Genomic DNA, 16582 nt, shown 5'->3' with positions numbered 1-16582 from the left:
CTAGCTCTGGTAGATGAAGGTGAGTGTGGATAGGTTCAGTTTGACAGAGTCCTGCATTTTAGTCCCTTATTTTGTATATTGCACATTTCTAGGTATTCATAAATATTACTTATTACTAAGATAAGTAATTCAAAGTATTTTAAGATGAGTTTTGTTCAGGATGAGTGCTCTAAACCCTACTCACCAGGGTCCCCTCTGTCTCTAGGATCCAGCAGGATTTTTAGAAGGGAGGGACTGTGTGGGTAGGCTTAGCAAATACTGGCAGCTTGAGAACCTTCTCTAAATGTAGTTGCATCACTCTATGGGGAATTATAAATTAGGGAAAAGCCAATTCAAAGCCTGAATTTCACAACTGCTAACATTCTTTAGCCATGTGTATAACATGCATCTAGGATGCTGAAGCCAGCAAGTTTTGCAACTGTTTGTACTGGAAAATTAAAGTGGAACTGTTGTCTAGTTTCCTTACTACTATACTATTCCTATTACTACTGTACTATTTTCCTTCAACATTAAATTTAAAAGTTTTTTTTTTTCAGTCTGTTTATTTGTTTTAATACTGTTTACGCAAATGAATCACAGTTTGTATTCCAAGAGGTTAGTCCTCCAAATTTATTTTTTGGGCATAGAATTACAGTGCCCACAGTGTTTAATACATGTCTAATCATTCACAGAAGTGTAAATGTGTTGTGGATCTTGAGGCAGTGCAGGATTAGGTTTATTTTTCGTTCTTTTCAGAGTATTATGGGTTTTTCAGTCACTTTCATGATGGAAGCTTTCACTGTAAACTTTCATAGAGCCATGTTCCACTTTAAAACATGACCGAGTATTAAAAAGAAAAAAATACCTTCACCTTGGCCTTGAGTCTTCATTCTTATGGTGTTGTGGTTTTTGTTTACTTGTTTGTACTTTTTAGAGTAAAAAAAAGTTTTCGGGATTGTCTTTTTCCCTGGACATCTTGCATCTTGTATATCAAAGAGGAAAGAAAAAACTTACAGTAGGGCAGAAATCAGAGCTCGCGTGGGGCTGTTGGCACTCCGCTGTGGAGCTGTGGAGCACGTCAGCATCTCTTTTACCCAACAGCCTTTTGGGGTTTTTTGTTCTGTGCTTTAACCCTGGCTATGTGTTTGTTTCTGGGATTCAGAAGAACTAAAAGATAGTAAAAATTCACACACTTTTATATGGCCAGGTTTCCATTTTGTGAAAAATACTAGATCAAGGCACTTTGTATTTGCTCAGTATTTTCTAAAGTGATTGATAGCCTCCTTCTCTTGGGCAAAAATCTGATTTTAATTTAAATTTCTAGTAAATGTATCAGATCTTCCAAATAGAATTCTGTTTTCAGAAATATTTTATCTTTTCCCATGGTATTCAAATAGTATTTCTGGATAAGGCATTTAAAAAGGAAAGTAATTTCCAGGGCCAAGAACTTTTAGTGTGCCATGGGTAGAAGTTAAGGACATAAATAGAGGAAGGTATGGCAGGTCGCTAAATGTTATCGGTTTATTTTGTATTTACCGAGTCACATATAGGATCTTGGCTGATGTGGCTACTATGGACACAGGCATAGCCCTTGTCCAGTTGGGATGGTGGCGTCCAGCTGGATGTCAGAACTTTCCCCACCACTACCATTTTACCCTGGTTTGCAACACTCCCCTTGACTCCCCATAGTGTAGTACTTGCAGAGAGCTTTAACTCACTACAGATGACTTACGTTATCTCTGCATCATCTCTTTTGAGATTCATTCCTATTGCATCAAGCAGCTGAGTCTGTAGTTTAAGGAAATAAGCCTCAATATTTTCTATGCAATACAGGAGTACTTGGAAAGGGTCAGCCAACTGGTGCTGTATGTGTTGTGATTGTTAAGTACTGAAACCCAGACAAATCTTGCACCGCACCAATATATGAAAATAACAACACAGAATTAAATCCAGATAATCCATAGCTAACGATGATATTTGAGACACTGGGTCGTATAAGTTGCCTAGTCAGCAAGTACCTCACTGGGGAAGGATTCATCCCAAACAGACATTCTATCATTTATGGGCTGATTTTCTTAGAACTCCAAATAACCTTTGGGAACTCTGGTTCTGAACATACAGGGAAATGGAATATTTTATAACTGCTCATGGAATGAAAAGCAAATTGAGGTCACTGTAAACTAACATTTTCATTAGATCTTAGAAATGATAGAAGGAAATTTGTGTTTGCAACCACATTATATTTTTTCTGTGTAGTTCATTTCTTTTTAGGAGGGAGGTATTGGGCCAGGCAGAGACAAACACCAGTTAAATGTGGTCTTTGATTTCAAGAGATGTGTCGAATGAAGAATTTATATATATGTATATCACACAAATAACTGTCAAGTGTACCCTGATACTAATGCCAAAAATAAAGCATGAACAGAGCTGAAGATAGCAGGAGGGATATATGTATTTCTAACATGGTCACTTCAAGAAGGCTTCACATAAAATGACATAAAACTGAACTTAAATAGAATTTCAACCGTGAGGAAAAAGGACAGTTTCAGACTAAGGAAGCCACATGTAAAAAGGCATAGAGGTTGGAGGGTACATGACATTGTGTGGGTTGGGAAAGGGGGGGTTGGTTCAGTGTAACTGGAGCATATGGTATAGAAGAAAGGGGAATAACAAGTAGGGTAAAGGCAGATTATGGTGGGCCCTTCAGTGCCTTGTGATCAGGTCTTGCTCCATAGGGCTTTGTATTAGATAAGGGAAGGATAATTGCCATATTTCACTTACTTGGTATGATTTGCTTGGACAGAAGAGAAATTGTAGACATTGAGAGAAGTCTCACTTTTTGCTAGTGATATACCTCAAAGATGGGAGGGGCATGTCTAGAAAAATAAAGTTACACTAGGTCTGCAGGTTTGTGGATCATACTGACTTTCCTTCAAATTGTTTTATGACAGTGAAATTGGATTAAAATGAACACCAGAGACAACTTTGAAATAAAAAAGAAGTCTCAGAATGGAAGGTTTGTTGTAGGGATATGTAAACATTTGCCTTTATTTTTTCAAGTGCCCAGTTAACTCTTTCTTTATGTTGATGATGGATGAGAGTTATACAAAGCGTTATGGGGCTTCTCCCTTCCCCCTTTTTCCTCTAGTGGTAATGAGCTTCTCTTCTGTCTGGAAGCAGTAGGTGGAAGGATTAAGCTAAAGGCTCTTGATCCAGTCTACTTGAATTCTCATCCTAGCTCCATTACCTACTGCCTGTGTCACTTTAGAGATCTTACTTAACATCTGTTAAATATGGGATTGACAATAATAACAGCTATCTGAAACAGCCTTTCTAGATAAGCAAAACCAAGTAAAATACAGAGAATAATGATTGTTATTTAGTAAATGTTCAGTAAATGCAAACCATCATCATTATCACTACTACTTCAAGGTGAACCTAGACCCTTTGTATTATATCGCTGGTGTAAATGTTTGCTTTTATTTAGTGTACTTTAAAGGATTGAGAGGCATTTCTGAAACTATTTTGAGTTTTGCTAATACCTCTGTTCACGTGCTCCTACTTAAAACGTAGGACTTAGGAATGTGTTCCAGAACTGACCTGTCCTCTCAATTTGTATTCTAAGAAAGTGGTTTTCCAACAGATGGGGTTGGGTACAGGAAAGGAGACTTAAAGTGTAGACATGAAATAGGTGGGGCCTGGGACTCCATACCCTTCTTTGTTAACTAGAATAGTAAATTTTTTTAAATCTGTTTTGTATTAGAGGGGTTCCATATAAGATTTTTTTTTGAAAAAAGTGTTCCAGTGCCTTAGAAATAGCATAAGGGTATGTTCTGAAACAGTGTTGATGTACTTACAAGTCACACCTGTTAAATGCAAATTCTGATTTGTTGGATATATGGGGTATGCCCCTCAGTGCTGCATTTCTAACACACTTCATGTGTTGCTCATCTGAGGGGCATGCTGAGATGGCATGATTCTAAGGGACCCTGCCCTGCCTTTGCTCTGGAGTGGTCGTTCTCAGCTCTGGATATAACATCTTTGGATGTTTTATATCAGCAGGCATCTTTGGAACTTTTAAAAAATAAACCAGTCTGGGCCCTAATTCAGACCTACAGAGTCAGAATTCCTGGAGTGGGACCCAGGAGTTTTAATCCTGGTTGAAAGTCAGTCTTCAGATGGCAGGAGTACCTCTTGTCCATAACCCCTTTGCCTTCTTTAGTAATTTTTAAAAATAGTATCTACTAGAACTATATAAGTCTAAAGACTTCCTAAATGTTAAAAGCCATAATTTGTATTTTATTAATTCAAGGAGAATTAGAACTTACTTTGGTTGGTGGTTATTGATCCACTTGAGAATATTGGTGTTCATATTTGTTTAATTAGGAGAGAGAACTAAATTATGAGACTTTTGGGAGAGGAAGGTCTACATTTGGTTTCTGTCTTCTCTTTGCTGCTTTTTTTCTGGGGGCAGCACAGCATTTGGGATCTTAGTTCTCTGATCATGGATTGAACCCTCACCCCCTACATAGAAAGCGCAGAGTCTTAATCACTGGACTGCCAGAGAAGTGCCTCTCTTTGCTGCTTTAAGTGGACCAAAAGGAATTCTTGGTTTACAAAGTTCCAAGAAATTCAGTCATACTGATGGATCATTTTTTTAGCCTTTCCTGAATAACCCAAGTAGACTTGAGTGAGAGAATGCCCTTGGTTTCTCCACAGTGCCAAATGTCAGGAAGAACTGGGTAGTGGTTGGCCTTTCTATCACATAAGTTCTTAGCTGCTGCTGCTGCTAAGTCGCTTCAGTCGTGTCCGACTCCGTGCGACCCCATAGACGGCAGCCCACCAGGCTCCGCCGTCGCTGGGATTCTCCAGGCAAGAATATTGGAGTGGGTTGCCATTTCCTTCTCCAGTGCATGAAAGGGAAAAGTGGAAGTGAAGTCGCTCAGTCGTGTCCGACTCCTAGCGACTCCATGGACTGTAGCCCACCAGGCTCCTCTGTCCATGGGATTTTCCAGGCAAGAGTACTGGAGTTGGGTGCCATTGCCTTCTCTGAAGTTCTTAGCACTGGACTGCTAACATGACTTGGTTCCTACACAACAGTAAAGTCATCCAGCAAGTGGTAATCATCCAGCTGTGGTCCTTAGGCATGGGAGTGAATTGCAGAGGATTGAGGGCTGAATAATCCTGTGACATCCTTAAAAGATATTTAACTGCAAAACTCAGAAAATAGTTACTAATTAACCAACTCTTAGCTGCTGGCTTTGAAAAGAATATATTAAGCAAGGCACTCACCAACCTAGACAGCATATTAGAAAGCAGAGACGTTACTGTGTCCACAAAGGTCCGTCTAGTCAAGGCTATGGTTTTTCCGGTGGTCGTGTATAGATATGAGAATTGGACCATAAAGAAAGCTGAGTGCCGAAGAATTGATGCTTTTGAACTGTGGTGTTGGAGAATGCTCTTGAGAGTCCCTTGGACTGCAAGGAGATCCAACCAGTCCATCCTAAAGGAGATCGGTCCTGGGTGTTAATTGGAAGGACTGATGTTGAAGCTGAAACAATACTTTGGCCACCTGATGCGAAGAGCTGACTCATTGAGAAAGACCCTGATGCTGGGAAAGATTGAGGGCAGGAGGAGAAGGGGACGACAGAGGATGAGATGGCTGGATGGCATCATCGACTTGATGCACATGGGTTTGGGTGGACTCTGGGAGTTGGTGATGATAGGGAGGCCTGGCGTGCTGCGATTCATTGGGTCGCAGAGAGTCAGACACAACTGAATGACTGAACTGAACTAAGATGGATCTTAGAAAACCTTTTGATATAGAGATTGTTAAGTGGGGATAGATTTTTTTTAATTTATTTTTAATTGGCATATAATTGCTTTACAATACTCTAGGTTTAATAGATTTTTAAATTTTCAAAAGTTCTGTGACTACTATCAAATCATTTGTTATTAAAACTCATCTTTTTATTTTTTAAAAGAAACGGAATTTTATATTAAATCATTAGATGTTTTTAGGATTATAGGAGAACTAGACTAAGAATGGAGCAGTTCTTGAAATTAATGATTGGAAAAAATAAGGCTTTTCTTTCCAGATGAATGTTTGATTAAGTATCTTTTTCAAACAGCCTAGAGTTCTAGAGAGATGTCTAAGGTAGCTTTGGGGCTACCTAGCTCACAAACTAAGTAGTTTGGGGGTTTCTAGCTCACAAACCAAAATTTGTGAATAAAAGAAATATTGAGTTGCTTTTTTAGCTCAGTCTTTTAGATGATTTTCTGTAGTGTGAGAATATAGCTATTCCTCTATTCTGCTTTTAACTGCTGTTTCCATGCCCATGTACTTGTTTTGAAGCTATTTACTGAAATAGGATCTAGACTCATCTAAGCCTTCTGAAATGCCACTATTCCCCTGGGTAAGAGAGCAGAGGCTTAAAGCAGCAAATAAAGATTCACTTCCGTTGCCTCAGTAACAAGCTGTCTGTAATCAGTGTTGGTTTGGTTATGGTCTAGGATTAATATCTCTGGTGGCGTTCTGACCTTGATATATAAATGATGTGTGTAGCAAGATCTACAGCAAGATTCATTCATCACTGCTGTTATTAGTTTATAAGTTCTGGTTCAAAAGGCAAAAGAGTGCCTATGCAGGAAGTCCACTTTTTGGTTAAAATTCAAATCTGTGGGCTCTCTCTCTGTGATCTAGATATTTTGTTGTTCTTGATGGCCACATCTGATGGAATAGCTGCCCAGGTGTAGTGCCCCAAAGACCATCGTCATGCTGTTATTTTTCATCTTCTTTCCTGAATTCCTCCTTATCCAAAACATCCCCTACTACTCTCTTGCCATTAACCCATTCCCATCGTAGGGCTATACCACTACATGTGAAACTTGCTTCGACTGGATATTTTCTGCCCCTCTTCGATTACCAAAGTCCTTAAAGAATCCCCTGGAGACAGAAACAAATAGTGAAAAAAAGAAGAATAAAAAATACATATCAGCTTGCTCTAAGAGTCCTGCTGCATACACTACACCAGCCATACCAGACTATAACAACCTTGCATGCTGAAGTACCCAGCCAGATATAAGAGCTGCATAATGAGAGTATTACAGTAAAAGAGCATTTGACCACAGAAAGTTATTTAGCACATATAGCTTCCAAATGTAGAAGTGATTAGTCTTTTTCAATAGGAAAAAATTTTTTTTGAACTGAAAAAAACTGTTTTATGGTGTTTCTTATAAATCGGCACCTATATTAGCTTTTGATACTAATCCCTCGATGAGTGCACTTTTTGAAATGCAATCCATATGATTGGATAAAGAAAGAGGAAATCATTACATCATCTGTAAGAAGAACTGCAGCTTCCAAGAATGAATATATATTCCCTCCATTGCATCTCTTGAAATACCTTCTCTGTTCTTAAAAGTTGTAATTCTTACAGATGACACCAAGAACATTCTCAGCCATGGAAAGTTACCTTCTTGCTTAGGTCTCCCTTAACAGTAATGGATGCTGTGCTGAGAGAAGGGAGCTTAGGTTGTAAATTCAAGGACTTTGGTCAGCAAGAATTTGCTGGAGAGAAACCCACTGGGGTGAGTGCTACTTCCTGAAAGAAAACCAGATATTCCATAGCCGTGAGAGGCATCTGGTTGGTGACTGAAAAGCCATTTTGGTTTAGAGATTTTATTTTGTTTCGCTTGTTCGCTTTTTCATAAAATCTACAGAAGTCTACAGGAATAAGATTAGTCTAAGTTGAAATTGAGAGTGGTTGTAATCTTCAGGGTACCCTCTGTTTTTACACACTGATGGTAAGCTTATTTACAAATCAAATTCCTGTACTTTTGAGATTGCTTTGTTTCATTCTGGGTAGAATGACTTACCCCTCATGAATAAGGTAGGTAGATGCTTATGAGAATTAGAATGCAGTAATTTGCATCAAGCTTATTATATCTTTTTGCTCTGATTGGCAGGAATATATGGTTTACAGGAAGCATACCTACATGAGGCTTGATGGTTCATCTAAGATCTCAGAGAGACGGGACATGGTTGCTGATTTTCAAACCAGGTAATGTTAATAGAAATCACAAAAATTGTCATTTGATTTTTCCTGTAGTTGAGATGGTGACTTCCAAAGAAATACCAGTGCATCTCAGATTGTTAAGCAATCATGATACAGTTCCTGCCATTTTAAGAGGTAGCTTGATCTTCTTATAATGGTTCAGATCTAGGTGGCTATGAGAGAGAGAGGAAATGAATAGTTGGTAATTTCGGTATTATAAATATTCTTTCTTACTGAATCAGCGCCTGTTTCTTTGGGCAATAAAAGAAATAATTTCTGAGTATGAATCAGGATCCTTCTTATGTGAATAATATGTATGTAAAAAAAAAAGTCACAAGGCTACATTCATAAGTGTTAACAGTGGCTATCTCTGGGTATTGACTTATAGTTGGTTTTCATTTTGTTTTGCTTACTTGTTTCATTTTGTGTAAGTTTAAAGAAAAATACCTTGTTTTTTTCCTGCTTTGCCCCTCATATTATAGTGGTACAGTGCACTCTGACAAATTGCAATAGTGTACAGTCTGTTCATCTGGCAGCTCTCAGTTACAGTACCTATCCTACCCGATAATGAGCCTGTGAAATTTCAAATACTGCCTGCTGGATGCTGATGGCCTACAGAGCCATAATTATCCTAAGTGCAGGTTCTCATTGTAATAAGCAGGGTCTAGTTACTGCTCTCTCCAAGGAGAAAGCCAGGCTGTACTAGTGACAGGTCTCGTGAACTCAACCCTTAATTTTCCTTGAGAACTAAGGAGTAGACTAGGTCTTAATGTTCTGTAAGTCAGAACATTTTTGGCCTTTAATTGTGTAGTCTGTTACTATTTAGCTTTTGAATTCTTGGTAAGAAAATTAAGCACGTAGCCACTTGTATTTAGGTTATAATTTTTAAATTTCTTTTATTTCAGTTCTAAAACATGTTTTACTTCAACATAAAACAAATCTGTATTTCAACATGGCATGCATACCCTCTGAGAATTTTTGCTATTGCACAATCCTTTGTAATATAGCATGGGTAAGGAGGTGCATCCTGATGTTTTAGTTTAGAGTGCATACTCAGACCAGTAACTCCTGAGTTGAAACTGCTTCTGAATTCAGGTGCCTGTTTGACCAACAATGGAGGGGAAGAACTTCTTTGGACCTGTTTTAGTTTGTTACCTAGCAGAAGCTTTTGGCCAGTTTGTAAATTGATTATTTAAGTGAGACATGTATAAGCATAGTAGTGCTTCCTAGCACTGCATATTGTTTTGTGCCTCCCCTCACCCCAGAAAAAGTTTACCAGCTGATCTTTATCTTTTCTTGATTTTGAAATCAAATGAAACACATTTCACTATGTCCTTATCTAGTCCAACGTTCAGAGCTCCAACTGATGAGAATCTTGCATATGAGATCTATAGACTGTTTTCCCTGGGGTGCCTATATTCTCTCCAGGCTTATGTGTTAGAAGAAAAGTCATTAAGTAATTGGTCTTTCACCTACTACTGTTTGTGGTTTTTTCCCCCACTGATATGTTTGATATTGTACATTTGAGAATCTCCTTTATATAAAAGCTTTTTTTTTTTTCCCAAGTAACAGTTGTGGCCATTTTGTATTATATAAAATGCCTATTGAGAATAATTTGAGATTATTTGATAAAGTAAAAATCACCCACAGTCTCATCACTGTTAACATTTTGGTTTATCCCCATAGTCTTTGATATGTGTGTGTAATTATATTTACATGTTGATACCATGTTGTACAGATGATTGTGTGTCCTCATTTCTTCCACTTAACAGTATTTCATAAAGATCTTCATATATCATCAAAAAAGTCATTATAGTCATTATTTTTAATGACCAGTATTCTATTACATTGGATATACCACCTTTCTGTTGTTAAAATGTTGAATATCTTTGTTTATAAAGCTTTTGTCATCATTTTAGATTACTTTCTTAGTATGGATTCAAACAAGAGAGATTACTGAGTGAAGGGATATGAGTGTTTAAGACTACATATTTTCATATTACTTTGTAGAAAATTCTGCTGATGTCGATAACCAACCGGAGCTGTAATGTGTTGACCTCTAAACAATTTGGGCTTCTGAGTTGTAGAGCTACAACTTTTCTTCTAGCTGATCCAATTCCCAAAACTGGGGATTTCATGGGGGGAAAAATCATTAGATGTATCTATTTTACTACTTCTAAAATCTCTTACTTAACTTGTGATTACTTGGACAATCCCAGTAGCTTAGCTTTAAAAGAAGGGTATTTTCACCATTAAATTATACTAGATCTACTTAGTAAATACCTTGTTTTTTAAACTTTCCTGGAAAACCTTACTTGAGTGTCCAAATTCTGCAACTAAAAATTACTTAGGGAGCAATGAGTTTTTTTAGACTCAACGTGAGTAACAATCATTTTAACACCTGCATCTAATAGGCAAAATGCAAAAACAGACTTAATTCTTCTTCCCTTCCTACATGATGAGCTAGACGATTAGAACTGGGATTATGGCTAGGAAATAATCTCTCTCTCATGTATCAAATCTGAACTGTATCTATGCTGATCAGAAGCCTGTCAGACAGATCCCTCCAAATGGGATCTCATCTTATAAAAGTTCTCAACTTATAAATTTGAAAGGCTAGAAAACAAGGTGTTTTTGAAAACAAGAAAGCATCCTTGCCAAATATTTTATTGTTATTAATGAAAAGACATCAAAAGAAAAAATTGTAGTTTTCAACTGGAAAGCCCTGTGGCTCAAAAGTCAGCCAGAGTAAACAAGAACTCCTATAAAAAGCCATTTACATTCCCTTCATACAAGATTGATTTACGAGGGGTCCTTCCAGGAAAGAGTCTGACTGAGACTAAAGACTGTTTGGCCAGGATGTCCTGACTGGGCAACATTCAGAACACGTGACCAATACGTGATCCTTGACTAAGCCATTCACAAGGGCTTTGCTCTGGGGTGCCTTGGCCTTTTGCTTCCCTTCCTTCTATCCCATGACATTTCCCAAATGAACCCCCCCACCACCACCATTACCTGATTACTCGGGTGACTGGAAAATATGAGAAAAAGTAAGAGCGTAGTGTGGATTTTTTCCTTCTTGGTGAGAGTATAAATAAAGCTCCAGGGTCTTTAATTCTAGCTCTTTTCCAGTCATCAGCAAGTCTTTCCCAAAGTCAGCTACATGCCCAGCACTATTTCAGAATTTTGGTGCAAAGTGCCTTAACCAAAGAAGAATTAAGAGTGAGATTTAGGCATGCCTTTGCTACATGATTTCATAGGCTCCTTCACAGACCACCCTGAAGCCTGGTCTCTAGGGCCCATTCCAATAGAGACCCTGAGTTGAGATTCCTTTTTAGCCCCATAGAGGGCACCCAAACTATCATGTTGCCTTCTGGGATTCTGTTTTCTTCCTTTTAGTCAGCTCCCAAAACATTAATTTACGTTATCAATGCTAGATTTATCAAGTAGAAAGGAACTTGTCAGCAGTTCAGTTTAGATGTTTTGGTTTACATATGATCCAACAGTGTGATCCTGGATGGACAGTAATTTCTTTGACTTTTAATAATCTAAGACTCCCATAATCCTTAGTTTTCCATTAGAGTATGATGAAATTACATTGAGTACAGCCAAACATTGCTGCTTACCATCTCCTCATCACTAAAAGGTATCTTCTCAATACATAGGTAACATCCCCAGAAAAGCATTTTCCACCATTAATATCTCTAAATTTTGTTACTGATTTATTTTTAACTAGATTCCTTTCTCTAGTGTGTTTTCTGTATATAGTCCCTGTTTGTGAAGAATTGCCACATCTGGGGAATTCTCTCTCTGGCTCTGCAGATTATGAAAATGACCCATATTTCTGCCTCTGTTCTTTTGTATAGATCCCAGCTGCCTTCTCTCTCTCTCCTTGTCCCACCCCTTTCCCCCATCCCCACATCAACAAAAAGTCCTAACTGTCAGGTGACTCCATCAGCTCTAACGCAGATGGAGAGAAGCTTCTAACTCCTGCTTCTGTACCCACCAGAGCAGGAGGGAGAGATGCATGGGATTGAGCAGTCTTCTTAAGGCCAAAGTGGAGAAGATTATCCTGTAGAGATTAGTATGGCCCTGGAAAGCTACAATGTTTATTTGAAGCATTATTGTGGTTAAATATTCTCCTATGGGCTAGGAGGTATCAAGCTTGCATTTACATCATCCCGTATCTAGGGGAGAATGTGTTTGTAAACTGGCAGATGCCTTTTAACTTTTTGGTTTGCCCTTTATGATTTAACTGTGAAAGATGACATCATATAAATAAAATATGAAATATTAGACTTCATGATAAAATTCAAGGATAAATGAGCACAACTTCCAGTACTTCTGGAATCGTGCCCTACAGGAGACCTCCAAACATGATCTGTTATCCATGTCTGCCCCTAGGAAAGCTGTGTTTAATTGAATGCAGATTAATGGACAGATTTCTACTAGGACCTACCCAGCTTAGGGATTAGCCAGGTTACTTATTTCAGAGTAGTTCCTTCACTGGTATTCATGTTTGCCATTGATATGTCATCATTTAGTCACTTCAGCTATATTCAGAGCATCCTCATTTTATAGTGTAGGAAACAGACCTTTAGCAGCCAAGTGACTTTACCAAGGAAGAACTACATCAAGGGATGAGAGCATCCTGATGTCAGTGTGTTTCTTTTTTCTTTTAAACTGGAACCCACAGAATAAAATTCATCTTACATTGAGATTTAGTACATATCGACCATGTCAGAAAATCAGAAACAATACTTATCCTTATGACCTGTGATACAATATTTTCTAATCTGTTCTTTTTATTTCTGTAATTTATGTGTACCAGACCCACCAAACTGATTTCATGACCAATGATAGGTATGACCTGCAATTTGAATAACACTGGTAATGAATTTCCAATTTTATTCCTCATTATAGTCATGAAGAAAAGGGATCAGCAGCTTGATTTAGAGGGCTGTAAAGTTTGTTCACCAGTATAATGCAGTCCCTTTCCTGTAGAAATGTTCTGGAAAATAACCTCAGGTGACAGAAACATGAAAATGCAAAATAGTCTTGAATATATTCGTGTTATCTGCAAGAACTGGGCTTGAACTGAGCCCCTAATTGCATGTGTGTACATAGATAAATCTTATAGTCAAAGTCTGTCCTTTGTGATCTGGCATGGCCCTTGTTCCTAAAAGATACTCAGTGAATATTTACTGCCTGAATGAGTGACAGGGGCATCTACTGATTTATTTGTAATCCTCAGTTTCTTTAAAAGGATATAGAATGTAGAGGGGAACTGAGAAAACTATATCTTATCATTTCTGTTAAGGGCAATGTTGGCATCCATCAGAAAAGTGCTTTAATTTTAGCCTGTCTTCATGGATTGATCCTAAATTCAACTGAATACTTAGAAGTCATAATCCTGAGTCTTAATCCTGACCTTAGGTCATTTTTCTGGACTAACTTTCTTTATGTGAAGTTGAGTCCTTCGGAGTTATGATCATTAGTTCCCAGATTATTGAAAGTCATGATTCTTTGGGGAAACACCAGGAAATACTGACTTATTTTTCCCCACTGTATGAACTGGGAATAGTTTGACTTGCTAAACAGTTGACTATTACAGAGAACATCTCTACTTCCATGGCATATTTTTCTGTTACATTTGCCAAATATTTTAAATTATATTGCCTATCAATCATTATTAGTGGGCAGCAAAAGTTGATCTGCAAATTGGAAGATGACTGCCATGGTTTCATTTTAGCAACCCAGCACCTTTGTTGACACCCTTCAGTGTGTCAGAGAAATGTGGATCAGGTCTGGGTAACCACCAAAACTTTCTAGGCCTAGACATTGTTCTGTGTCCAGAGATCCCTCTCTTTTGCCACATGCCAGTTTTCTTTTTCAATTTTTCCTCTTAAAATATCTCTCCCTCTCCCTCTTCTGCAGGAACGACATTTTTGTGTTCCTGCTAAGTACACGAGCTGGAGGACTGGGTATCAATCTGACTGCCGCAGATACCGTAAGTAACGAGCTAAAAATATAGTGAATGTGTAGTTTTTCTACTGTAAATGTGTTGTTTGGTTGATACTGTCCTTTATGATGTATCACAAACTTTTTATTTCTTTGCCTCTTGTGTTAAAAGGCAGTAGTTGCATTTGGCCTGGAACATTTTAGCTTTCCTTTTTAAACTTTCTATTCTCTTATTCGAAGTTTCTTACACATTCATTCAACACAGATTTAGTAAAAGTATACTGTGTGTCTGATACTGTTCTAAACACTTGGACTATGTTAGGGAACTCAACCAACAAGATTTGTTTGTTTTAGGAGCTATTACTGAGCAAATCAGAAAGGGTTGTTTTATGACTCTTATGTATTATTCCATCATAGGAAAAACTCTTATTTTTATATCCTAAACTTCTACACATGGTTGGAGAGCAATGAAATTGGTGATTTAAAAAATAAAAAGACATCTCATCAAATTATCTATCCCTTTATACCCACTGTCCTTAAAGGGATACTTCAGCATCTGAAGTATCTGAAGTATGGCAGAAGAAAAGAGCATTCCTTTTGTATTTCAGAACTATTCCCAAGGTACGAATATATTTAAAAACAATTTCAGTAACCATGAGACATAAAAATGCATAAATGGGAAATTGTTTTGTAGATGGCATGACTCTACAGATACCATTTAATGTGGTCTTTGTGGTCTGTGAAATACAGAACGTCAGAATCCCCACAAATAGGAGGAAGATGCAAACTCGGGAGAGTCATGGAGAAATGAAGTCCAAAGGTGAAGAAGCTTGGATAAATTCACAGCAGTAGATCTGAACTAGACCCCCTGTTTCCCAGGTTCCATTTCTAGACTGTGCATTCTTTCTCCTTGTTAACTGCCGCACTGTAGAACTGCTTGCTTCAAGAATGAAAAACAGAATCCATAACATCACCGAGTAGAGTATCAGCCACAGGGCTCAGCGGTACTTTCCTCAGCATCTAAACTTCAGCCAGTTAACCTTGTTGGGACTGGGTTCCAGGGCCTCAAGTCTGCTGGAGGCATAACTGGGTAGATTCTATAACTTACCTGTACATCATCAGCCTCAGTCATCTTGAGAGAAGGCAGTCAGTGGTGGTAGTGTTGTTCTGGGGAGTTCTCTGATGAGGTAGCTCACTTGGTGCCATGTTAGCAGAAATTTGCCTTTCCATTTGCCCCTTGGTTCTCTGCTCTAGTTTTTAAGCATACTGGCCCAATTAGTCATAATCTTTTTTTTTTTCTGTTTTCTGATTAATTACTTTGGTTGTAAATTTGTGGGTGGTAGAGGGCAGGTTCCATAGTTTTTGGATTCCTTCAAATTAGAGAAATGAGACATGGGTTTGAATCCCAGCTCTGCTATTCACTATGTGAAGTGAAGCAGTTGCTTGACTGCTCTAAGCCATAGTTTTCTCCTCAATAGAATGAATGTAATAATCCTTCCTTCTCCTATAGTTGTGAAATGTTGCCTAGAAAGCATGTGTGCCTAGTGCCTGCACATTAATAGCCCTCAGGGATCCTGTGGCCCTTGTAGCTCCTAATGAGAGAGCCAGGTCCAGGACTTTGTTATTTATACTGGGCTGCAAATAACCTTCCTTTCCCTTAGGCTTTGTCTGCCTGGCTCTGTGCTCAGCTCTGCTACTATGGGAAAGCTGGGGATGGGAGTCCAGGGAAGGCTTTGGATTCCCAGGGCGGGTAAAAAAAAATCACACATGATGTGGATTGAAGGGCCAGAGCTGGGGCCTGGGAGCCTCAGAGGAGGAAGAGAGAAGAATGGGGAGGCAGTACTCCAGAACCATGCACTGGTTCAGCATTGCTGTGTCCTGGAGGCGTGGCTGGAAGAGGGTGGAAACTCTTAGGGGCTTCCCAGGGGCAGGAGCTTCTTCTCCGGCACCTTTGTCCCCTCGAGTGTTGGTAGATAAGCCTCTCCTGGAAGAGTGCTCTGTCACTGCACAGTCCCCTAAAAACTGAGCCTGAGTTTATCTCTGGGTCTCCCGCTTCCCCCTTCCTGCCCTAGGGAAGCCTTGGTCTCCACATCCCAACTGCGGTTATCCTCAGAGAGTCATGGGTACTTGGGTGAGAATGCCAAGCAGGTCTCTCTTGCCACCCTAGGTTCTTCCCTCAAACCAAGAAATGCCTAATGGGGCAGGCCAGGTGCATATTGGAGGATTTGGAGGACGAGTAACTTGGTTCTTGGGTGGGTGTTGAGACACTGTTTAGTGTGTGGGTGGGTCCCAGTTATACATTTATCTAGTCCCCATGCTCCCCCACCCCCTCCCCTCCACATCCCGGGCTTTGCTCCAACTGGCCAAAGCCAATACATATTTGAAATAGAGGATTGAGCTCGTAGGAACTGATCCAGACACAGATTCAATTCAGCAAAATGTTAAGTTCTCTCCCAGGTTAAAGGGGATCCTCCAACCGTGGCCTAGGAGTTGATAGCAATGGGCCCAATTAGTCTTACTCTTAATGAGAGTACAAGATTGATCACTTTCTCCTAGCTGATCTTTTGGACTCCAGTCTCAGCCCC

At 39.0% G+C, this 16582-nt stretch overlaps 1 protein-coding gene across 3 annotated transcripts in view; it reads left to right on the top strand.

The window, feature by feature from the left end:
* Positions 1-16582, top strand: part of INO80 (INO80 complex ATPase subunit) — a 122739-nt gene that overhangs the window by 91112 nt on the left and 15045 nt on the right. For all 3 annotated transcript variants that reach the window (XM_081507654.1, XM_081507655.1, XM_081507657.1), the window contains exons 28-29: positions 7948-8042; positions 13974-14046. In XM_081507654.1, the coding sequence (XP_081363780.1) occupies positions 7948-8042; positions 13974-14046 (168 nt within the window). The remainder of the gene's footprint in view (positions 1-7947; positions 8043-13973; positions 14047-16582) is intronic.

This window comes from Giraffa tippelskirchi, chromosome 7, assembly GCF_054371585.1.
Source record: "Giraffa tippelskirchi isolate mGirTip1 chromosome 7, T2T-mGirTip1v1.2.pri, whole genome shotgun sequence".
Lineage (NCBI taxonomy): Eukaryota > Metazoa > Chordata > Mammalia > Artiodactyla > Giraffidae > Giraffa > Giraffa tippelskirchi.
This window is presented reverse-complemented; position numbering and strand designations above follow the sequence as displayed.